Consider the following 17797-nt stretch of genomic DNA (forward strand, 5'->3'; position numbering starts at 1 on the left):
TTTTTGGACACACCCTGTGGCATATGGGATCTTAGTTCCCTGACCAGGGATCGAACCACCGCCCCCTGCATTGGAAGCTCTGTGTCTTAACCACTGGGCCGCCAGGGAAGTCCCTAAATTGTACTTTAGATCCTAGTACTGTGACCATGTTAAGTTTCATGAATTTGGCTATTGGACGGCAGCTATGTAAGACAGTGTCCTTGCTCTTAGGAAACATGCTGAAGTACTATTTAGGAGTAAGTCATCAGTTTGCACGTTTGCGATGACCTCTCAAATAGTTCTGGGAGAAAACAATGTTTTTGTGAGAGATTGAAATTTGGTGAAATGTTACTTATGATGAAGTTGGGCGAAGGGTACACGGGAGAATTCTTTTTTTTAAAATTCTTGCAGGCCTTCTTCAAGATTGAAATTGTTACAAAATAACTCAATGAATCCACATGTAAAAATATTGAGTGGAACTTGAATACCCCTGAGAATAAATCCATGGCCCCCAAAGGAGAAAAGGCACTGATGCAGTTGTGAACACACCTCCCACAGGGGGTGTCCCTGCTCATCCCATGTCTAGGTGCCCCCGCCACACCCCTCCACTGCCCGGGCGCTACCCATCCCATTCCTGGAGATTCCACCGATTCCCAGGCTGGGAGCCCCTGAATTATTTTAGGGGTTCTTGCATCCCATATACGCTGCTGGTAGACCAAACAAATACTACGTTTCACACATTAACATCTTTCAAACCAAAACAGATGCTGTGCGATGAATAAAATGCACAGACTTCACATTCATCTAAAATGGGTTCTCAGCGGCTCACCGTGATTTTTCAGCCACGGATACTAACCCTCGTGTGCACAGGTCGGGGGGGGGGTATGTGCGGGATTTGGGGTGATGAAAAGGCACCCTCCCTTTACCAGAAAAGCCTGGCAAGTGCACATGGAGCCGCCCCAACTCCCTGCGCGGCGAGGACACGGTGGGAGCGGCGAGGGGGAGGCCCTAGGGCTCCCACCTCAGCAAGTCTCCGGGGGCCTGGTTGCCCAGTTCCCACTCTGGCACTGCGTTTCCCCAGCCCGCCTGCTCCCAGCGGGTCGGGAGCTTCTAGAAGGCAGTGACCGGGATGGGGCCGAGCCACTTTGAGTCTCAAGCGGCCAGCACCGGGCCTGGGTGACCATGCAGGTGAGGGCTGGGTGAAGGGGGCTGGCTGGGGGCCAGCTGACTCCTGGCTCTCCACTTCTTAGCCGTGTGGTCACTGAGCACTCGGAATGGGGCTAGCTGGGGAGCTGACTTCTTTAAAATTGGAATTATTTTCAGTAGTTGACATTTGAATAGCCATCTATGGCCAGCGGCCTCTGTCCCGGGCACTGCAGCTTCTAGAGGCTTAACGGACACACAGAATGGAGCCGACGCAGAAGGTGAGACCCCCCTCCATTCCCAGCTGGGATCTGGGGTCCCCCCCCTCAGCAAAGCCTGGAATGCCTGGGCAAGCCTCACCCCGCACCTGGCCTGCTTCAGGGACCCGCCCGCTCAGTGGGCACGGAGCTCCCTGCAGGGTGGGTGCCGAACCAGGGGCTCTGCACGCCGTGGCAACGTAAGGGGTCTTCAAGGGTAGTTCTACCGGGTAATTTTTGGCTCTGTATCCAATGACTTTAGAACTTGCTCCCCTGACCCCAACCCCTGTAAGGTAAGAACCTGGCAAAATCCTAATGACGCATACTCTGTGACTGCAAAATATGGCCAAAGATTCCCTGCACCCCGGTACCCAGGCCCCTCAGCTCTGGGACTCGTCCCCTCCTCCTCCTCCCACAGGTGGGGTCCGTCTCCCCGCCCCCTGGCCATGGGACTTTCATTGCACAACAGAATGTGGCGGGATGGTTGTGTGAGTTCCGAGGCTGCACCTCAAGAGCCTTGAGACTCCACCTTCGCCCCCTTGGAACGCTGCCCTCAGATGCCATGGCCGCTGGCTGCCCACGGGGGGCCAAACTGCCGGGGGGTGGAGAAACAGAGGTGCCCCAGCACCAACTGCAGCCATGTGAGTGGGGCCCCCTGGCACCTTCTGGTGAGCCCAGGGGGACCAGCAGGGTGGCCCAGGTTCTAGCCGGCACGGTCACACACTGCTGTTGCAGCCCCGACATTTGGGGTGGTTTGTTACACAGCAAACACTAACTGAAACAGGAAATGGCACGTCCATCACTAGTGTGGCGGCCCGGGGGTGGGGGGTGGTCACAGCTCAGGCCCAGCCCACGCCCCAGAAGGCAGGCCCAGGGACCTAAAGCGTTCCCTGGAGGGGTGGGGGACCCACAAGCGGTGTCCCGGGCCCCAGGGGAACTTACGTGCCCTTTACACAGAACAGAGTCCTGAGCGGGGCTAAGGGAGGCAGCCTTTGGGAGACGCCTGCACCCTGCACCGAGCTGGGCTCTGATCGGCCCGGACTTCCCGAAGCGCAGAGGGCTTCTGGGTCGGCAGCGCCCTGCAGCCCAGCCTCTCCTGGGGCGTTTACGGGACAAGGTTACAAAGCCCTTGCCGTGGGTGGCTGTCTTTCTCCCCTTTTACAGGGAAGGAAACAGACTCAGGAGCAAAGGCGCTTGTCTGAGTCACCCTGCCCGTGCTTGCCCTCCTCCAGATCCGGCTTCTGGGTCCAAAAGCCTCCACGCTGCGGGCAGGGGACATCCTGCAGACACTCCTCCAGCTCCCAACTGGGGCCACAGGGGAAGGCAGCAGGAGACTGCCGCACCGGGGGCGGGGATACCGAGCCAGCCCGATGCAATGAGCATGGGGGCACGCGGACGCCCAGGAGAGGCCCGGGGAGCTGTCAGCAAAGGACTCCGCCTTCAGCAGCCATGCGGCACCCAGAGGCAGGCACCACGGGGGCCCTTCTCCCATAAGTGGCCCACCAGGTGATGGAGCAGTGGCGGCACCGGCTGGGGGCCAGCTGCCACCTGGGAGAGGGGACGCCAGGGATCATGGTCCGACCTCCTCATCGCTTGGGCAGCGCCTGGCACACTGCAGGTGCTCAGCTGAAAGATTTACCAATAGATTAACTCACTTGATCCCCTCCCAGAGCAGGAAGGGGAGTCGTTGGGGAGGGGACGTCCAACCGCCCAGTGGGAAAGAGACGCCCCAGAAAATCCCATCCCGTGGACAGGGCATTCCATCAATCCGCTCAGTGACCCCTGAGGTGGTGATTTGAAAGCCATTTCCCAGATAAAGCAACTGAGGCCCAGAGAAATGAGGTGACTTGCCCAAGGCCATACAGCCTGGACGGCAGAGCTGGATCTTGGGCCCAGCTTCGGGGGATCTATAGCTGTTCGTTCCTCTGAGTTCACCATGCAAAGGAAGGAATCGTCACAGCCAACATTCACTGACACCTGTGAGGTGCCTGGCACCGCACCCGGTCCTTTCAAGGTTTTCTCATTTGCCCACTCTGTGAGGTAATCATAGGTCCATTTTGCAGATATAACTGAGGCCCAGAGCAGCTCTGTGGCTTGCCCTAGGTCACAAAGCAAGGCAGCAGGCCATCTAGGGCTGGTACTCACGCCGCCAGACTTCCCCAAGTGGCGACAGCAAGGCAGAACACGCTGTGCCCCCAATGCCTCGGTTTCCTCTTTGTGCAAGGAAAGTGTGGGCAGGATGACCTCTGACCTGGTGTGATGTCATCAGGGGGGCGGGACTCTCTCCTGGGAAGTCTTAGGGCTGAAAAGGGAAGTGAGGAGCGGCTGCTTCCCCATCCCGCCCACTCCCCACCCTGGCCCTATGCCAGGTGGGTGGTCACCTCCCTTTGACCGCCTCCTCCGGAAACTGCCCCGGAAGTGCGCCTGTGACCCTGGCAGGAGCATAAAGCCAGCCTCCAGCCCCAGAGCCTCACACCTCACACCCTCCTGCTAAGATCGCCCCAATCCGAGACCAGGAGGCACAATAATGAATACACACATATATATGTGTGCATACATACTCACATATCACTGTATATTTTCTCTACTTCAGGAAACATCACAGGAAAGCTGGGCTGGCAGTGTTTTGGGACCAGGGGGCTGAGATGCCCCGTAGCTGTATCCCTCGGGACTGCCCTCCTCTCTGCCTGCGTGGCACCAGCCTCCTGCCCATCCTCTGCTTCCGGTCCCCCCTGCAATCCGTCCTCCATCTGAGGTCCTGAGGCATCTTCTTCAAACCCAGATCTGATTACCATGAGGCAGCGGAGCAGATCGTTAAGAGCCTGGGCTTCGGGGTCAGGATGATTTGAGGTGTGAGGCCATTTGTTAATGATGTGAACTTGGGCAAGTGACTATCTCCCTAAGCCTTGGTTTTCTCATCTGCAAAATGGGGATCGTAAGAAACCCTAGCCTATGGTGCTGACAGGAAGGGATGATGCAGGTCAAGTCGCCGAGCACAGCGCCTGGAGGGTCTTATCAGATCACAGTGGGGAGGCTGGATGTCTGAGCCTGCCCAGCCTCCCAGCTCACTTCCAGTAAGGCACCCCAGTTTTCTCTGGGGGATCCCCCTCCTCCACTCTTAGTCTATCTAATTTGTGTCCATGGACTCCAGCCCTAACTTGACAGTACTCCGCCCCCTTACCAAAGTGACTGGTCCAGGAATGGGCATGTGACCCAAGACTGTAGTGGGAGTTTGTTGCAACCGTTTCTGTTGGGATCATTAGCTGTCAGACTATTGTAAACCTGGAGCTGTCAGTCCCATCACGAGCAGAGATACTGCCTGGGAATGAAGTCGGGAAAGAAGAGAAAAAGACACCAGTGTCTCTGACACATAGTTTGAGCTCCTGGATCAAGCTGTACCTGAAGCCCTGTTTCAGAAGTAGAGGGCAATAAACTCAGCCTTCAGCTTAAGCCAGTCTGGGTTGTTGTTTGTTTTTATCACTTGCCACCGAAAGAATACTGGTTAATCTAACCTCCCTGCTCAAAAGCCCTGATGGCGCCTCTGTGCCCACAGAGAGAGCGCAGCACTCCGGGCTCGCGGCCCACCTGCCTTCCTTTTTGGCCCCAATCTGGCCCTCATCCCTTCCAGACCCAACACCACCCAACTCTGACTGCTGCTCCCCAAACACACGGGGACTCGACCTACAGATTCCACCCACCATCTCCTCCCTCTCCACCTGCCCAGTTCTACTCATGCTCCAGACCCAGCTCAGATGCCTCTGCTTCCCTGAAAACCTCTCCTAAATGCCACCCCCCCCACCCCCGAAGAGCCACTGCCATCCAGCTCTGGCCTGCCGCCACTCTTGATTATATCCCTCGGGCAAAGTCCACTAGTGTTTTTCTTTTGTCTCACTGGATCTTTTAGGAAAAGAACACCCTGGATTGACTTGGGATTTGACAAATTCAAAATCTGCTCTTAACTCACCAAGTGCATTTCCTGAACTTCAGGTCTCACTGGCCTGGTGCCTGCCCTCAAGGGGCATATATACCCGGAACCAAACAATTTCCCATTTGGCTCAAATCCATGGTTGCAAAAACGACAATTTAAAAAGTGTTACAGTCAAACTGAGAACAGTAGTTTTACTCAAGGTAATCACTGACCTTTATGAGCCACTGCTATGTCATCACACATGGACACGCCCAAGTATAATGTTATTTAATCCTCACCTTGTGAAATGCTATCCTCATTTTGCAGAGGAGGAAACTGTGGCTCAGAGAGGTACAGGGGGGTGCCCAAGGAGTCACAGCGAACAAAGGGGGAGCTGGGATCTGACCCTCCATCTTCCTGCTCCCACCCTGGCTTATCTCAGCCGCCCGTGAACACACTTTAGGAGCAGTTTAGAAGGGGTTTAAAAATTCGCCGCTTAAAGCTCAGAATCAAGCTGGTTTCCTGGCTGCTCGGAGTGGGTGGTCGTCCATACCCGCTGCGGCGCTGGGGTCTCTGGCTTCACAATTCACACCTGGCCTCTGGCTCTGACGCGCCCCTGTTTTGCAGGCATCGGGTTTCAGATTTACCGTGTTTGCTGCCAGTGTGATGGGAGGCCTGGTGGTTAGTCTTCTGGGAAGCTGTTTCAACACACAACTGCTTTGAACACGGTGACTTCCCCATGCGACCCTGCCACGGGGCAGCCCTGCAGCCTCCTGATGGCAGAGGCCGCTGAGCCCGGCCAACGGGTGAGCAGCACCTTCTAACTTTGCAGGGAAATACGACTGATTGGCTTATTTAGAAAAGGCTTGTTCTAATCAAGCACCCGGTTCATCCTCTGCAAAGAGGGGATGAGGAGCTTCCAGGGGCTGTTGTGTGGCCAGAACGAGGCCAGATGGAAAGTTACAGGCACACAGTAGGTGCTCACTAAGTGCTCTTTCTTTCTTGTCCTCACCGCCTAGAAGCCGGGCCATCTATCACCCAAATGCAGGCCCTGTCGCTCCCTCACCGCCACCCCCCAGGCATCCTGACCTCTGAGCCTGGGTAGGAACTCCAAGAACCCAGCACAGCCAGGTCAGCCCCACCGTGTGCGGATCCTGCGCTGACCTGAGCCCCAGACTGGACCCCAGGGCTCCTGCTCCCTCACTTCTCATTCCCCAGGCCAGCTCCAAGACCTCAAAGTCTAGCTGAGCTGCCACCTCTTCCAGGAAGCCTTTGGGGAACCCGTCCGGATGTAAACTCTGACACTCCTCCTCTGGGCTCCCACAGGCCTTGGAGCTCACCCCTGCTCAGCTCTGATTGCCTGTGTCGTAACTTCCTCTTTTCCTGTCCCATCTCCCCCAGGGCACTGTCAACATCCCAGGACAGAAACAGCATGCGGATTGCCACAGCCTGGCCCTGCAGCCGGCCCGTCGCAGGGTTGGGGAACACTCCCGACACGCCAGGCACCCACATGGAGAAGGCCAAAATGAAGACAGTAGAGAGAAAGCAGGGTGAGGGTTGAAAAGTCCAAACCCATTACATAAATTGAACTCCTGGATCCAGCCATTCCTGAAGCTAGTTACCAATAGACTTTTCAGTTCCATGAGCCAGAGGAGCCCCTTCAATGCATAAGCCTGTTTGTTTTGGATTTCTCTGTCACTTGCAATTAGAAGGTCCTCTACTATGAGGCTTGGCGAGGTGACCTGAAGCACCCAAGGTCACATATCCAAGAAAGCAGAAGAGTGAGACTCACACCAAAGTCTGGGCTCTCAGCCTGCTTCAGCAGCCTGACCACAGCCCAGCGTCCAGGCCCAGCACTCTGGGTGCAGCCCAGACACCCTGCTCTGCCGGGCCATAGCCCTCTCACCTGTTTCCTAGAAGCAGGTGATGTCACGCTGATAGGGATTTCTGGGCACTGGTTTGCTCATCCATCGAATGCGGCTACCGACCCCTCCTTCACAGACTCTCAGTGAAGGTCAGAGGATGCCTCACGCTTGCCTGGCCCACATGGGGGGCGGGACTCGGAGTGGAGGCCACGGTGTGGACCCTCCTTCCCGCCCTCACCTGGCGGACGGCCTGCAGATGCTGTGCTCAGCAGACCCCCGCCCCAGCTCGGGGGCCACATGGAGCTCCAGGCACACCCTGCCCACGCCTGGCCGGTCCTCCTGCCGTGGCAGTAGCCCCACTTCTGGGCAGGGGTCTTGAAGGCCGAGATGCTCTGGCTCTCTGATGGTGTGGGTGAGGGTCCTGCATAGCCCCAGCTCACTCCAAGCCCAGGGGAGGGGCTCCAAACAGGATGGGGCCAGCAGGCCTCTGGGAGATGGGCCCGAGGCGGCTCGTGGACTCCGTGTCCCCCCCAGGCCATGCCCCGGGGGAAAGGGTCACCTGGAAAGTATCCAGGCCCGAGGAAAACTCTCCGAGGATGTGGGCTCTTCAAGGTGTGGCAGGGAAGGAACGCCCATCAGACCTGAATGTATCTGGTGACCACGAAGCAGTCTCCTTCTATGCTCGAGCGAGCGGAGCCTGACCTGGCCCCCACAGGCAGGGGTGCAGAGCCGGGACCCCAGCCAGGGTTATGAGACCCTCACGTCTACACAGCCGCGACCCACTCACTCGGAGGGTCAGGAGGAGGGATGGTTGGGCACGAGGACCGATCTCAGCAGAGCCACGTTGAGGAGGGTCACGTTACAGCTGGGACTTGGTCTGGGGACTTCTAGAAGCTTCAGGAGAGGGAGCGGCTGGAGCCCTACAGCCCTCCTCAGGGCCCGGCTGCAGACGCGAAGCTCAGCCCCGCTCGCCACGCTTCTGCTCAGAGCCCCGGACACCCACGACCCCGCGCCACTCGGGCCCTCTGTGCCCGCCACCTGCTCTCCAAATCAACTTCACATCTACCTACGTGTTCTTGATTTTTTAGCTTTGCTTCATCCTAAGCATTGATAACTGTGACATCATGAATCTGGTATGCTAGCTGGCTTTGCTTCAAATAGGCCACGTGGACCTATGAAAATAAATCACGTCCGCCCTGGTGCCCCTCCCCTGCTATCCATCCCCCTCCCCTGCCTTTTTACCTGGTTCGTTTGTCCCTTTTGGATCCCCAGACAACACAGTGCTCGGCACACAGTAGGTGCTCAATAAAAGTGGAATCCTTGAACTTATGGACGAGCGAGGTGCTGAGACCGCACGGAGTCGTGGGGTGCTTGGCTCCTGGCTCCATGGCCTGTGCGCCGGCGAGGACAGTCCACCTCCGGAGTGAAAGCAGCTTGTCCGAGGCACCAGAACAAGCGCCGCTCCAGAGCCCCGCCTGCCCTCGGGGTGGCCTTTGCCCGGCCGGACCGGCGTCCACCAACCTGGCCAGGCCCCGCAGCTGTGCCCTGGAGCCCAGCGGAAGCAGCTCACCGCTGGAGACGCCGAGCCGGGGGCCGGAGCCCTGGGCTCTGAGCGGCCTGACCGCTGGGGTCCTCCGTGACCCCTGGCCCTCTGGGCCATCAGGCAGCTCTATGGATGGGTCAGAGGAAGCCTTCGCTGACCCCAGCTCAGAGGGCAGCCTTGGAGCTCTCACTCCTGCAGCCAAGCCTCCCCCACCCCAGTCCCGGCTTCTGGGGGCCCATGGGGCAGCAGCCCCTCCTCAGGACTGGCGTCCAACCCCTGCAAAGGGAGAAACAGACCCAGCAATGGGGTCGTCATGGGATCACTGACCCCTGTCCCCTGCACTTCCTGCCCCGACAGAGGCTGCACGATGCACCGAGGGGCTGGGGGTAGCTCCAGGTTCAAACCCCAGCTCCCCTACGTACTCCGGCCGGGGGATGCCGCACGGACGCCCTCACGTCACCAGAGGCGACAGCCATTCTCCTTCCCAGTTGCTGTGAGGGTTGGAGGGGGAAGCAGGACACGGCGGGGAATCTCCCCGAGGGGCAGGTGGCCCAGGTCCCCAGCGCGCCGAAGGGGACTTCCCGAGGGACGGCACCAGCGCCTCACCGAGCTGCTCGTCCTGCGTGTGCAGAGCTGCCCCCCCACCCGGGACCGTCCCCGAGCCCCTCCCGCCCCGGCTCTGCAGAGCCTCATGGCTCCACGCTGGACCATTTCAGAAAGAAGGTGAAGCTGTCGGCGGGGCTGGGGGCTGCCGAGGGGACACGCGCTGGGCCACTGCGGGGCTGGTGGGGGGGGACCTGCCCAGGCAGTGTCCTCTCGGGACAAAGCTGACCCTGATGGACTGACAAACAGGAAGCCCGGGTCCCAGAGCCCGGGGAAGCCTCCTGCCACCTTGGCCCAGCCTCCCCGTGCTCCAAGTGTGTGCCCCTAGGGCGAGGGAGCGGGAGGGATGCACCGACCACACTCTGGGGGCCTCTGGGGCCTCAGTTCACTTGGTTGTAAGTGCGCCTGGGCCAGAGTCCCTCTTTCTCGGCGGGGGGGGGGGGGGGTCGTGGGGCCCCAGGCAGAGAACCAACCGGCCCAGGTAGGCTGAGGGGCCTTGGCCGTCCTCCCTCCAGGGCGTGGGGTGGGTCTAACCCCCAGGGGAACGAGCGGACTTCCCTCCCGCAGCCGTGGCCGCCCTTCCAGGCAGCTGTGGGGAAACACCTGGGGCTCCTGGGCCAGCCGGGCCACACCACCCAGGCAGTGAGAAGGCACAAAAAACAGTTCCAAGAAACAGCCAAGACCCCAACGAGCGCGCCAGAGACCCTCACCCCAGCCGCTGCCCCGAACACTGGCGGCCCGTCGCAGGTCACCCAGGTGGCCGAGCCCCTCTCCCTGCTCCTGGGCAGGCGGTGGGTACTCACAGTGTCACCAGGGAGAGGGCGGCGGTCTTCCTGGAGCCCCGGCACCCTGCCTGCCTCCGCGGCCCCTCGGGACCAGCTGTGGGCCCTCCCCCCGCAGGGCCTGACCGACTTCCTCCCTGCTCAGCCGGCATCCAGGAAACCACGCCCCGGGCACCCTGGGGCCCCCGCCCGCCCCCGACAGGGCCCGGACACTGCCCAGTGGGCTCCTTCAAGGTCTGGCGCGTCCAAGGGGCCCCAGACCAGGCAGGCCCCAGGGGCTCTGCTCAATAAATAATACAACCTCCTGCCTGGCCGGTCTCTCGTGGCCGATCGCGTTTCGGGGCCACTCGAGTTTCGTCGAGGCTGCTTTGTTCAGAGCGCCGGCCCGGCTGGGTCTCTGGCCACACGGAGCTAACACTCTCACTGTGGGCCAGCCTGAGCAGGCAGGACAAAGGCATATGACAGGTGGCCCTGGAGGACACTACCCTACTTACTCTGAAAGCTGCTTCAGCCCACAGGGGATCGGGCATGGCAGGGGTCGGGCGGTCAGCCTGCCTTCCTTGTGGCCGGGCGGGTCTCTGAGGCCTCCACACGTTCAACTCCCCGTGCCCACACCAGTGGGGTCACCTGGAGAGTCCCTGGCCACTCCCCGCCACTGCCCGGCCCATCCCCCATTCCTGGAGGCCCTGCCCAGGCCCCTCCTCCAGGAAGCCTTCCCCACTGTGGGACCGATCACTGCCACCTTCTGCCAGTCTGTCTCCTTGGAGTATCCATCGTCATCTAGCTCCTGACTGGTCTCTCCAGCCCCGCCAGCCCACACCCTGTCCCCTCCACTGTCTCATTTCCTCGCAGCAGTGATTGTTTTAAAACAGAAAGCACGTCATGTCATTATCCTGCTTCAAACCCTGCCCTGTCTCTCTTCCAACCTCAGTCAACTCTCAAGTCCTCAAAAGAATCTGGTCCTGGACCCTGGGGATGGCGCATTCCTTCCCTCCCTGACCCTTGTCTCTAATGTTACGCCTCTGGGTCTTTGCACCTGCTGTGCTCGCTGCTGGAACGTTAGTTCTCCCCCAGCTCTGCACAAGCTCACTCCTTCCTGCAGCTCTCAACTCAAGGCCACCCCCTCACACAGGCCTTTCTTTTCTTTGTCTTGTTCTAAAACAGTTTCATCGAGATACAATTCGCATTCCATAAAATTCACCCATTTAAAGTGTGCAATTCACGGGACTTCCCCGGCGGTCCGGTGGTTAGGGCTCCACGCTTCCACTGTGGAGGGCACGGGTTCGATCCCTGGTCGGGGAACTAGGATCCTGCATGCCTTGCAGCACAGCCAAAAAAATAAAAAATATAAAAATAAAGTGTACACTTCAATGGTTTCAGTATACTTAGAGTGGTGCAAACATCACCACCATCTAAGTCTGGAATATTTTCATCATCCCAGAAAGAAGCACCCATTAAGCAGTCCCTCTCGGCCCCGCCCCAGCCTAGACAACCACTAGTCTATTCCTGTGTCTGCGGACTTGCCTCTGGTGGACGTATGTGCACGTGGAACCACACACTCTGCGGCCTTTCCTGACTGGCTCACATCGCTCAGCCTGGTGTTCTCAAGGTCTGTCCGTGTCATAGCGTGTACCAGCACGTCACTCCTTTTCACGGCTGCATAACAGCCCGTTGCACGGATGGACCCACTCATCAGCTGAAGGACACTTGGGAAGGGCCCTTCTGGACCACCCAGGTCATGTGGCCCCTCCTGCCCCTTCGCTCTATCACGCCTCCCAGTTTAACCCTCTTCCCTGAATCCCTGTCTGAAGACCTCTTCATCTATTTGTTTTACTGTTTGTCTCCCGTCCGAACCTCAGCCCTATGAGACCCTGGCCTTCCACTACTCACTGCCGGATCCCCAGGGCCCGGCGCACAGGAGGCGCTCAGCCTTTCCCACACCTGCTGGGGTTGCTTGGTCCCCGCCATCTCCCTGCCCAGCTCTCCGAGGGCAAGCGCGCTCCCACCAAGAGAGGTCTCCCCAGTGACCCCGAGAGGGAACTAATAACGCCAGACCCGAAGCCCCAGTCTCCTCCTCCTCTGCCCTGGGGATGGTGCCCCTCGCAGGTGGACATGAGAATGCAGCGTGTCTGCACAGAGGCGATGGAGCAGCGTGTGATGGGGCGGGGGGCAGGCCTGCAGGGCTGAGGCTCAGGGAGGCCCACGTACGAGAGGGGAGAGCAGCTGCCAGAAGAATCCACGTGAGCTTTGGGCAGCGCCCAGAGCAAGGAGGCAGCAGCTCCTCTGCCCTGCCTGGGATCTCCCACCCCGGCTGCACTCGGCTCTTGTGCCAAGAGAGGGACCAGGAGAGCCTGGCGTGTGTCCACAGGAGAAGGAGGTGAGGAGGAGACTGGAGACCCCGTCCCCAGCCTCAGGGAGTCCTGGCCACTGCAGGCTGTGTCAGGACAGGGGCGGAGGCGGGCTGGGGGCCTGAGCACAGGGCCAGCACCCCCAACCCAGAGTGGGGGGTGGCATCACAGGAAGAGAAGTGCCAGCTCCAAATGGGAAAGGATCTCCACACCCGAGAGCTGCCCAGGCTGGGAGGCAGCGAGCTTCCCGCCCCAGGAGGTGCACGCAGGCCGCCCGCTGAAGGGCATCAGATGGCTAATTGTCCGGGAAGCTCCCTGGGAGCTCGGCTGCCAGCTGCTCCCCAGCCCTCCCCAGATTCACCACAGCGGAGGAGGGGCCGGGGACAGGGTCTGCATCCCAAATGGGCTGCCCCGCCCCCCGGCAGCTCAAATGCCCTTCTGGCCCCCAGGGCACAAAGCAATCTCTCGTTCCCCAAATAATGCCAGGTGCACCAGTGATTTTCCGGGCTGACCCCAGAGGCTGAGGGTTACCTGCAGCGCAGAGGAGGGGCTGTCACAGACAGGGCCCCACCCCGGAGGTGGGCGCTCAGAGACCGATGCACGTGGCACCCACCCCACAGGCAGGCCCGCAGGCGTCGACTCAGCTAATTTCAGAACCACCCTAAAAGTCACTCACGTGGTAGAAAGGGCTGAGCTGCTTCCAAACTCAGGGCGGCCTGACTGCCAAGCCTGACCTCCCCCGCACTCCATCACCGTCCTCCGGACGCAGACGGACACTCGACACTCGGGAGGGAAGGCAGGGGACGGGGTCAGTGGTGCCGAGCCGACAGAACCCCCTTAGGATCTCCCCAGAAGCCCGCCCAGCTGGCACCGCTCCCCTCACTCTACAGGCGAGGAAACGGGCCCGAGAGGTTCAGCATCTGGCCCGTGACTGCACATCTTACAACCTACCGCTGCTGGCTGGGACGCCGTGTGCCCAGCTCCCGGGAGATCCGTCCAGGAGACGCCCCGAGCCCAGGGGTCCCCTCTCAGGGACCTCAAGCCAAGTCCCAGGGATCCTGTCACTGGCTTCTCGGCTGCAGCCACCGGGGCCCCGGGCAGAGGCCCAGGGCGGGCCAGCCAGCGGCCTGTTCCCCACTCACCTCGCGCTTTTCCAGACGTGAGCCGCCCCAGCCAGGGCGACCGGCACACGCGGAGCGGAATCTGAAGACGCAAGTGGAAAACTATGCGCTGTCGATCACAACCCTCCAATTTGTCCCTGTGGCTGCCGCCAGCCCCGCCTGGGGCCGCAGACCTGCTGACTCAGGTCTCCCACCCACCTCCGGCAGCCAAGGGGGCTGGGATCCCGCCGAGGGCCTGCTCCAGCTGTCTGTCCGTCTGTCTGTCTCAGGGAGTGGCCTTCGCCCTCTTGGGGGCCCTCCAACAAAATGGGGTGGGGGTGCACAGAGCAGCGTGTGTGTGCTGAAGCCTGGAGCCCACCCCGTGCCTCCCACACCGGGACCATCCTCCTTGCTGACCACACAGCGCCCTGTACTTATGGGCGCTAAGTGGGGGTTTGGGGAGAACCCAGGGCCAGTTACGGTGCCCTCACCCACCCCAAGCCGGTCCTCTGTCACTGACGGCCAGGCGGCCACCCTGCCAGTGTGCACGCTGGCCCTGCACTGCAGGCCTGCCTGTTGCTTCTATACGGCCAGCAGTGCCCGCAAACACCGAGTGGGCACTGACCTCGAGCCCCGCAAGCCCTCGGGTGGCTGTGCAATTACTCCCACCCTGACCATGAGGAAACTGAGGCCTGGAGAGGCCAGCCTGCAGGGCTCCATGAGGCTGGGCTGCGCCTCCTCAGAGCGGGTGAGCCCCTGGCAGAGCATGGCAGGGCCTCCCAGGCCTGGGCCCACTGCATCCTGTAAACAACCCTTGAGGTTTCCAGAGCACCAATCCCCGGAAACCGCAGGAAAGAACAAGACGCAGGAAAATCCTGCTGCGGTTCCAGGGAAAGGCACCCAGGGACTCACTCCCTGCCTGGCCTAGCCTCCAAGGTGCCCGCCCGAGGAGGTCTGTCCCAGGGTTTGAGGAGGGACAAGCGGCTGCTGACTCACTCCAGGGGTGAGCTTTCCTCTCCATTCCTACAGCCAGCCTGCATCCCCACACAAGAAAAAGCCTCAGCCCTCACTGTCTGCCCTGTTTCCCTAAAGCCAGGCCCACGGCCTGTCCCTGCAATGCCTCTCACCCACCCATCTACCCAGGATGAGGCCCAGGGTCCCAAACACTCTCCCCCAGCAGCAGAGACAACTGTGGTCCTGGAAATGATAGCTTCTTATCACCGTGAGAGTGACCTGGGTGGCTGGGTTTCCCTTTTCCCTTTGGCTGCTAGGAAGCTCAGCAATTTTCATCTCAACAAAAGGACCTCAGGACCCTGCATATCTCTGTTCTGTTCTATTTTTTTTTTTCTGCTAGGTCATGACATCCTGTTCTAAATTGTGTTTTTCCTGATCCTGATGTTTTATTATTTATTTTATTGTAGGTATTTCATGTAAGTGGTCACAAATATTTTGGGAAGGAAAGAAGGAAGGAAGGCAGGAAGGAAGGAAGCAAGGGAAAGTTTATATAGTTTACATGCCAGGTAATGAGGGCTGGAAGAAAGAGGGGGAGGATCTTCCAATCCTTTATCCTTCCTAAAACCTCCCCTTGAAGTAAAAAACATGCCCGAAGGAAGGTGTTATCCAAATAGGCGGGGCCTCTAAGCCCTTCCCAACCCCTCGACAGATGCGGAGCCCAGCCTTGTCTGAGATCACACACAGGATCCATTGGTCGCTGCTCCTGGCTCTGAACCCTTTCAGCAGCTGCTGAGGCTGGAGCCAACCCGGGGGTGGGGCTGGGATTGGTGTTCTTGGGGGTGGGGGGGGGGGAGTGCCCTCTCCCCAGGGGCGGAGCTCCGCTCTACCTCCTTCTCCACCCCCACTGCACCTGGTTCCGGGCACCCCCCAGCTCACAGATGGGGAAGTCAGCAGCTACCTCTTACCCAACGCTGGCCGCGTGCCAGGCCCCACCCTCTGTTCCCACACTTAATCCTCCCTTTGAGCCTCTAAGGATCTGCAGGTGGGAAACTCTGGCCAGAGAGGTGAAGCCACTTCACCCTCAAAAGCCAGTGACCCTGGGCTGCCTGGTGCCCAAGTCCGGGCTCAGCGACTGCGTGGACTACAGTGTGAAACAGTCCTGCCCGCGTTCTGAGCCCATCTCACCGAGGGGCGACAGTAAGGGAGGCTGGGGACGGGCCCAGGTCACTCAGATGTGCCCGAGGCTGGTGTGCTCCGTGGTTAAGCGCAGTTCCCGGGCACGTTGGGGAGACTGCCAGCCACGCCGAACCTGCCAGGCCTCCTCCGGGGCACCTGGGCACCCCGGACCCTTGGCCCACTGTCCCGCTCCCTCCCCATCAGAGGCTCGGAGGAGCGCGCCAGGGTGGCCTTTCGTGCCTCCTTCCCTGCTCCCCCAGGCCGGGCCGCCCTGGACCTCGTAGAGCCAAGGCAACTGGCCAGCCCAGTGACCGCTTGCCTCTGCCCGCTGGGGGACAGCCGGGCACGGCTGCATACACACACACGCCCCCTGGTACCTGAGGGTCCTCACGGAGATGCAGTACTTCCACATAAGGCTCCACACAGCGCTGCCACCGCCCTTCATGCCTGGCTAGAGGGGAGCGGGCGGCCGAGGGCCCACGGCGCTGCCCTCCGGCCCTGGTCCGCTCTGGCCAGGGGGCTGGCTCTCAGGTCGCTTCCTTCTTCATGGTGGGAAGAAGAAAGAAAAGACCAAAGCCTGGGGAGGAGGAGCGCTGGCCCCACAGGCCCCCGCAGGTCTCAGCCGCCGGCCTTGCAGCCCCCGGGCAGCTGCTCCAGACCCTCCTGGCTGAGCGGCCCTCGTGCACCAGACCCCGTGGCTCCTGCACAACCTTGCGCCTGCTTCCTGCCAGGAGACGGCGGTGGCCCGGGGCCAGGGGAGCAGTGAGTCACTCAGGGCGGGCTGGGTGAGGGGCGTCCGCCTGGAGCGCAGGGTCTGGTCCTGCGTCCAGAGGCCGGCCTGGGACTGGGACGGGAGAGGCTGAGCCCGAGGAGGGAGGTGGGCGGGGAGGCGAGGGCGGGCCCACATCCTCCCTCATCTCCCCAGAGGCCTAAACCCAACACCCGCCCGCTGCAGCCCTGCCCACCGAAGCTCTGGCCAGGACGCGGAGAGGGGCTGTCTGCTTCCTGGGAGAGCGCCAGCCCTCGAGGATCTCCGTCTGGTGGGGGAGATGGGGTTTCCAGCCCTGGCCAGGCCACCTCCCTGCTGTGTGACGAGCCTGGGGGTGGCTTACCCCTCCTTGGCCTCAATTACCACCACCCCACCCCTCTGACCTCGGCCTCATGGAACCCCGAGCACTGGTCCAGAACTGACTATCCAATTCTCCCAGCTGCTTTCCGAGGTGCATTTTATCATCAGCTCCATTTTACACGCGAGGAAAGTGAGGCACACACAGAGGCGGTCAGTCACCCAGGCCGCAGACCTAGGCGACGGCGGAGGTGGGATGTGAGCCGTAGGATCCATTCGGGGTGCACGGGTGGGCCAGGAGGAGGGTCGGAGGGCTGGGCCCCTCTCAGCAGTGGTGGGGTCTGGGCCTGAGCCGCGTCTGGGGCATTTCCAGGCAGGGCCCCAGCTGGAGCCTCTGCCCTCGCCCCCTGCCAGCTGCTCCCAGGCCCAGCCCAGGGCAGGCAGCCGGGGCTTCCCAGGCGAAGCCCCTGGGGACAATGACTCAAGCTCAAGGTCAGTGCTCCCAGAACCCACTTCTCCCAACCCACGGCCGCCAGGAAGTCCTCCAGAAGGCAGGTGGGCCCAGACCCCGGCACCCTGCAGCCCTAGGCATCACACCCAGCTGCCAGTGCCATCATGTCCAGCGGCCGTCAGGGCCCCCACTTCACCCACGAGGAAACCGAGGCTCAGAGAGGGGCATCACCTGTCCACAGACAGTCAGGGAGGATGGAGCTGGGCCTGACCGGGTCTCCGGGTCAAAGCCTTGTTCCGTCCCTGGGCCCCCCGCCCTGGCCTGTGCAGGATGGGAGTTCTGTTGTGGATTCCAGCCCGATTCCCACAGTCAGGACAGTAGCTGCACGCTTGTCTCTCCCCCAAGCCAGTAAAGAACTTTTTATCTGAAAGGAAGATAGGCTTCTACAAAGGCCATGGCCTCCCTGGGGGCCTCGTGAACCCAAATTCTCACTCTTTGTTATCAGACACCACCACAGTAGGCCCCTACCTGCCACAGGACCTCCTCCACAGCACTCTGGGGAAGTGGCTGCCCATCCTCAGCTTGAACACCCTTGAATACCCCTAGTGACAGGAACCTCACTA

General features: G+C 60.5%; 1 protein-coding gene across 12 annotated transcripts in view; it reads right to left on the minus strand.

Moving 5' to 3' along the window:
* The window catches only part of IQSEC1 (IQ motif and Sec7 domain ArfGEF 1), a 333736-nt gene that overhangs the window by 96334 nt on the left and 219605 nt on the right, over positions 1-17797 (minus strand). Inside the window, exon 1 of one of the 12 annotated variants that reach the window (XM_082345186.1) lies at positions 16035-16444. The exons of 10 other annotated variants lie outside the window; for them this stretch is intronic. In XM_082345186.1, the coding sequence (XP_082201312.1) occupies positions 16035-16102 (68 nt within the window). In that variant the 5' untranslated portion in view covers positions 16103-16444. Of the gene's footprint in view, positions 1-16034; positions 16450-17797 lie in introns of those variants that run through there. One more of the 12 variants, XM_082345191.1, reaches the window with a different exon arrangement.

The sequence above is a fragment of the Balaenoptera borealis genome (assembly GCF_965194805.1).
Source record: "Balaenoptera borealis genome assembly, chromosome: 12".
Classification (NCBI taxonomy): Eukaryota; Metazoa; Chordata; class Mammalia; order Artiodactyla; family Balaenopteridae; genus Balaenoptera; species Balaenoptera borealis.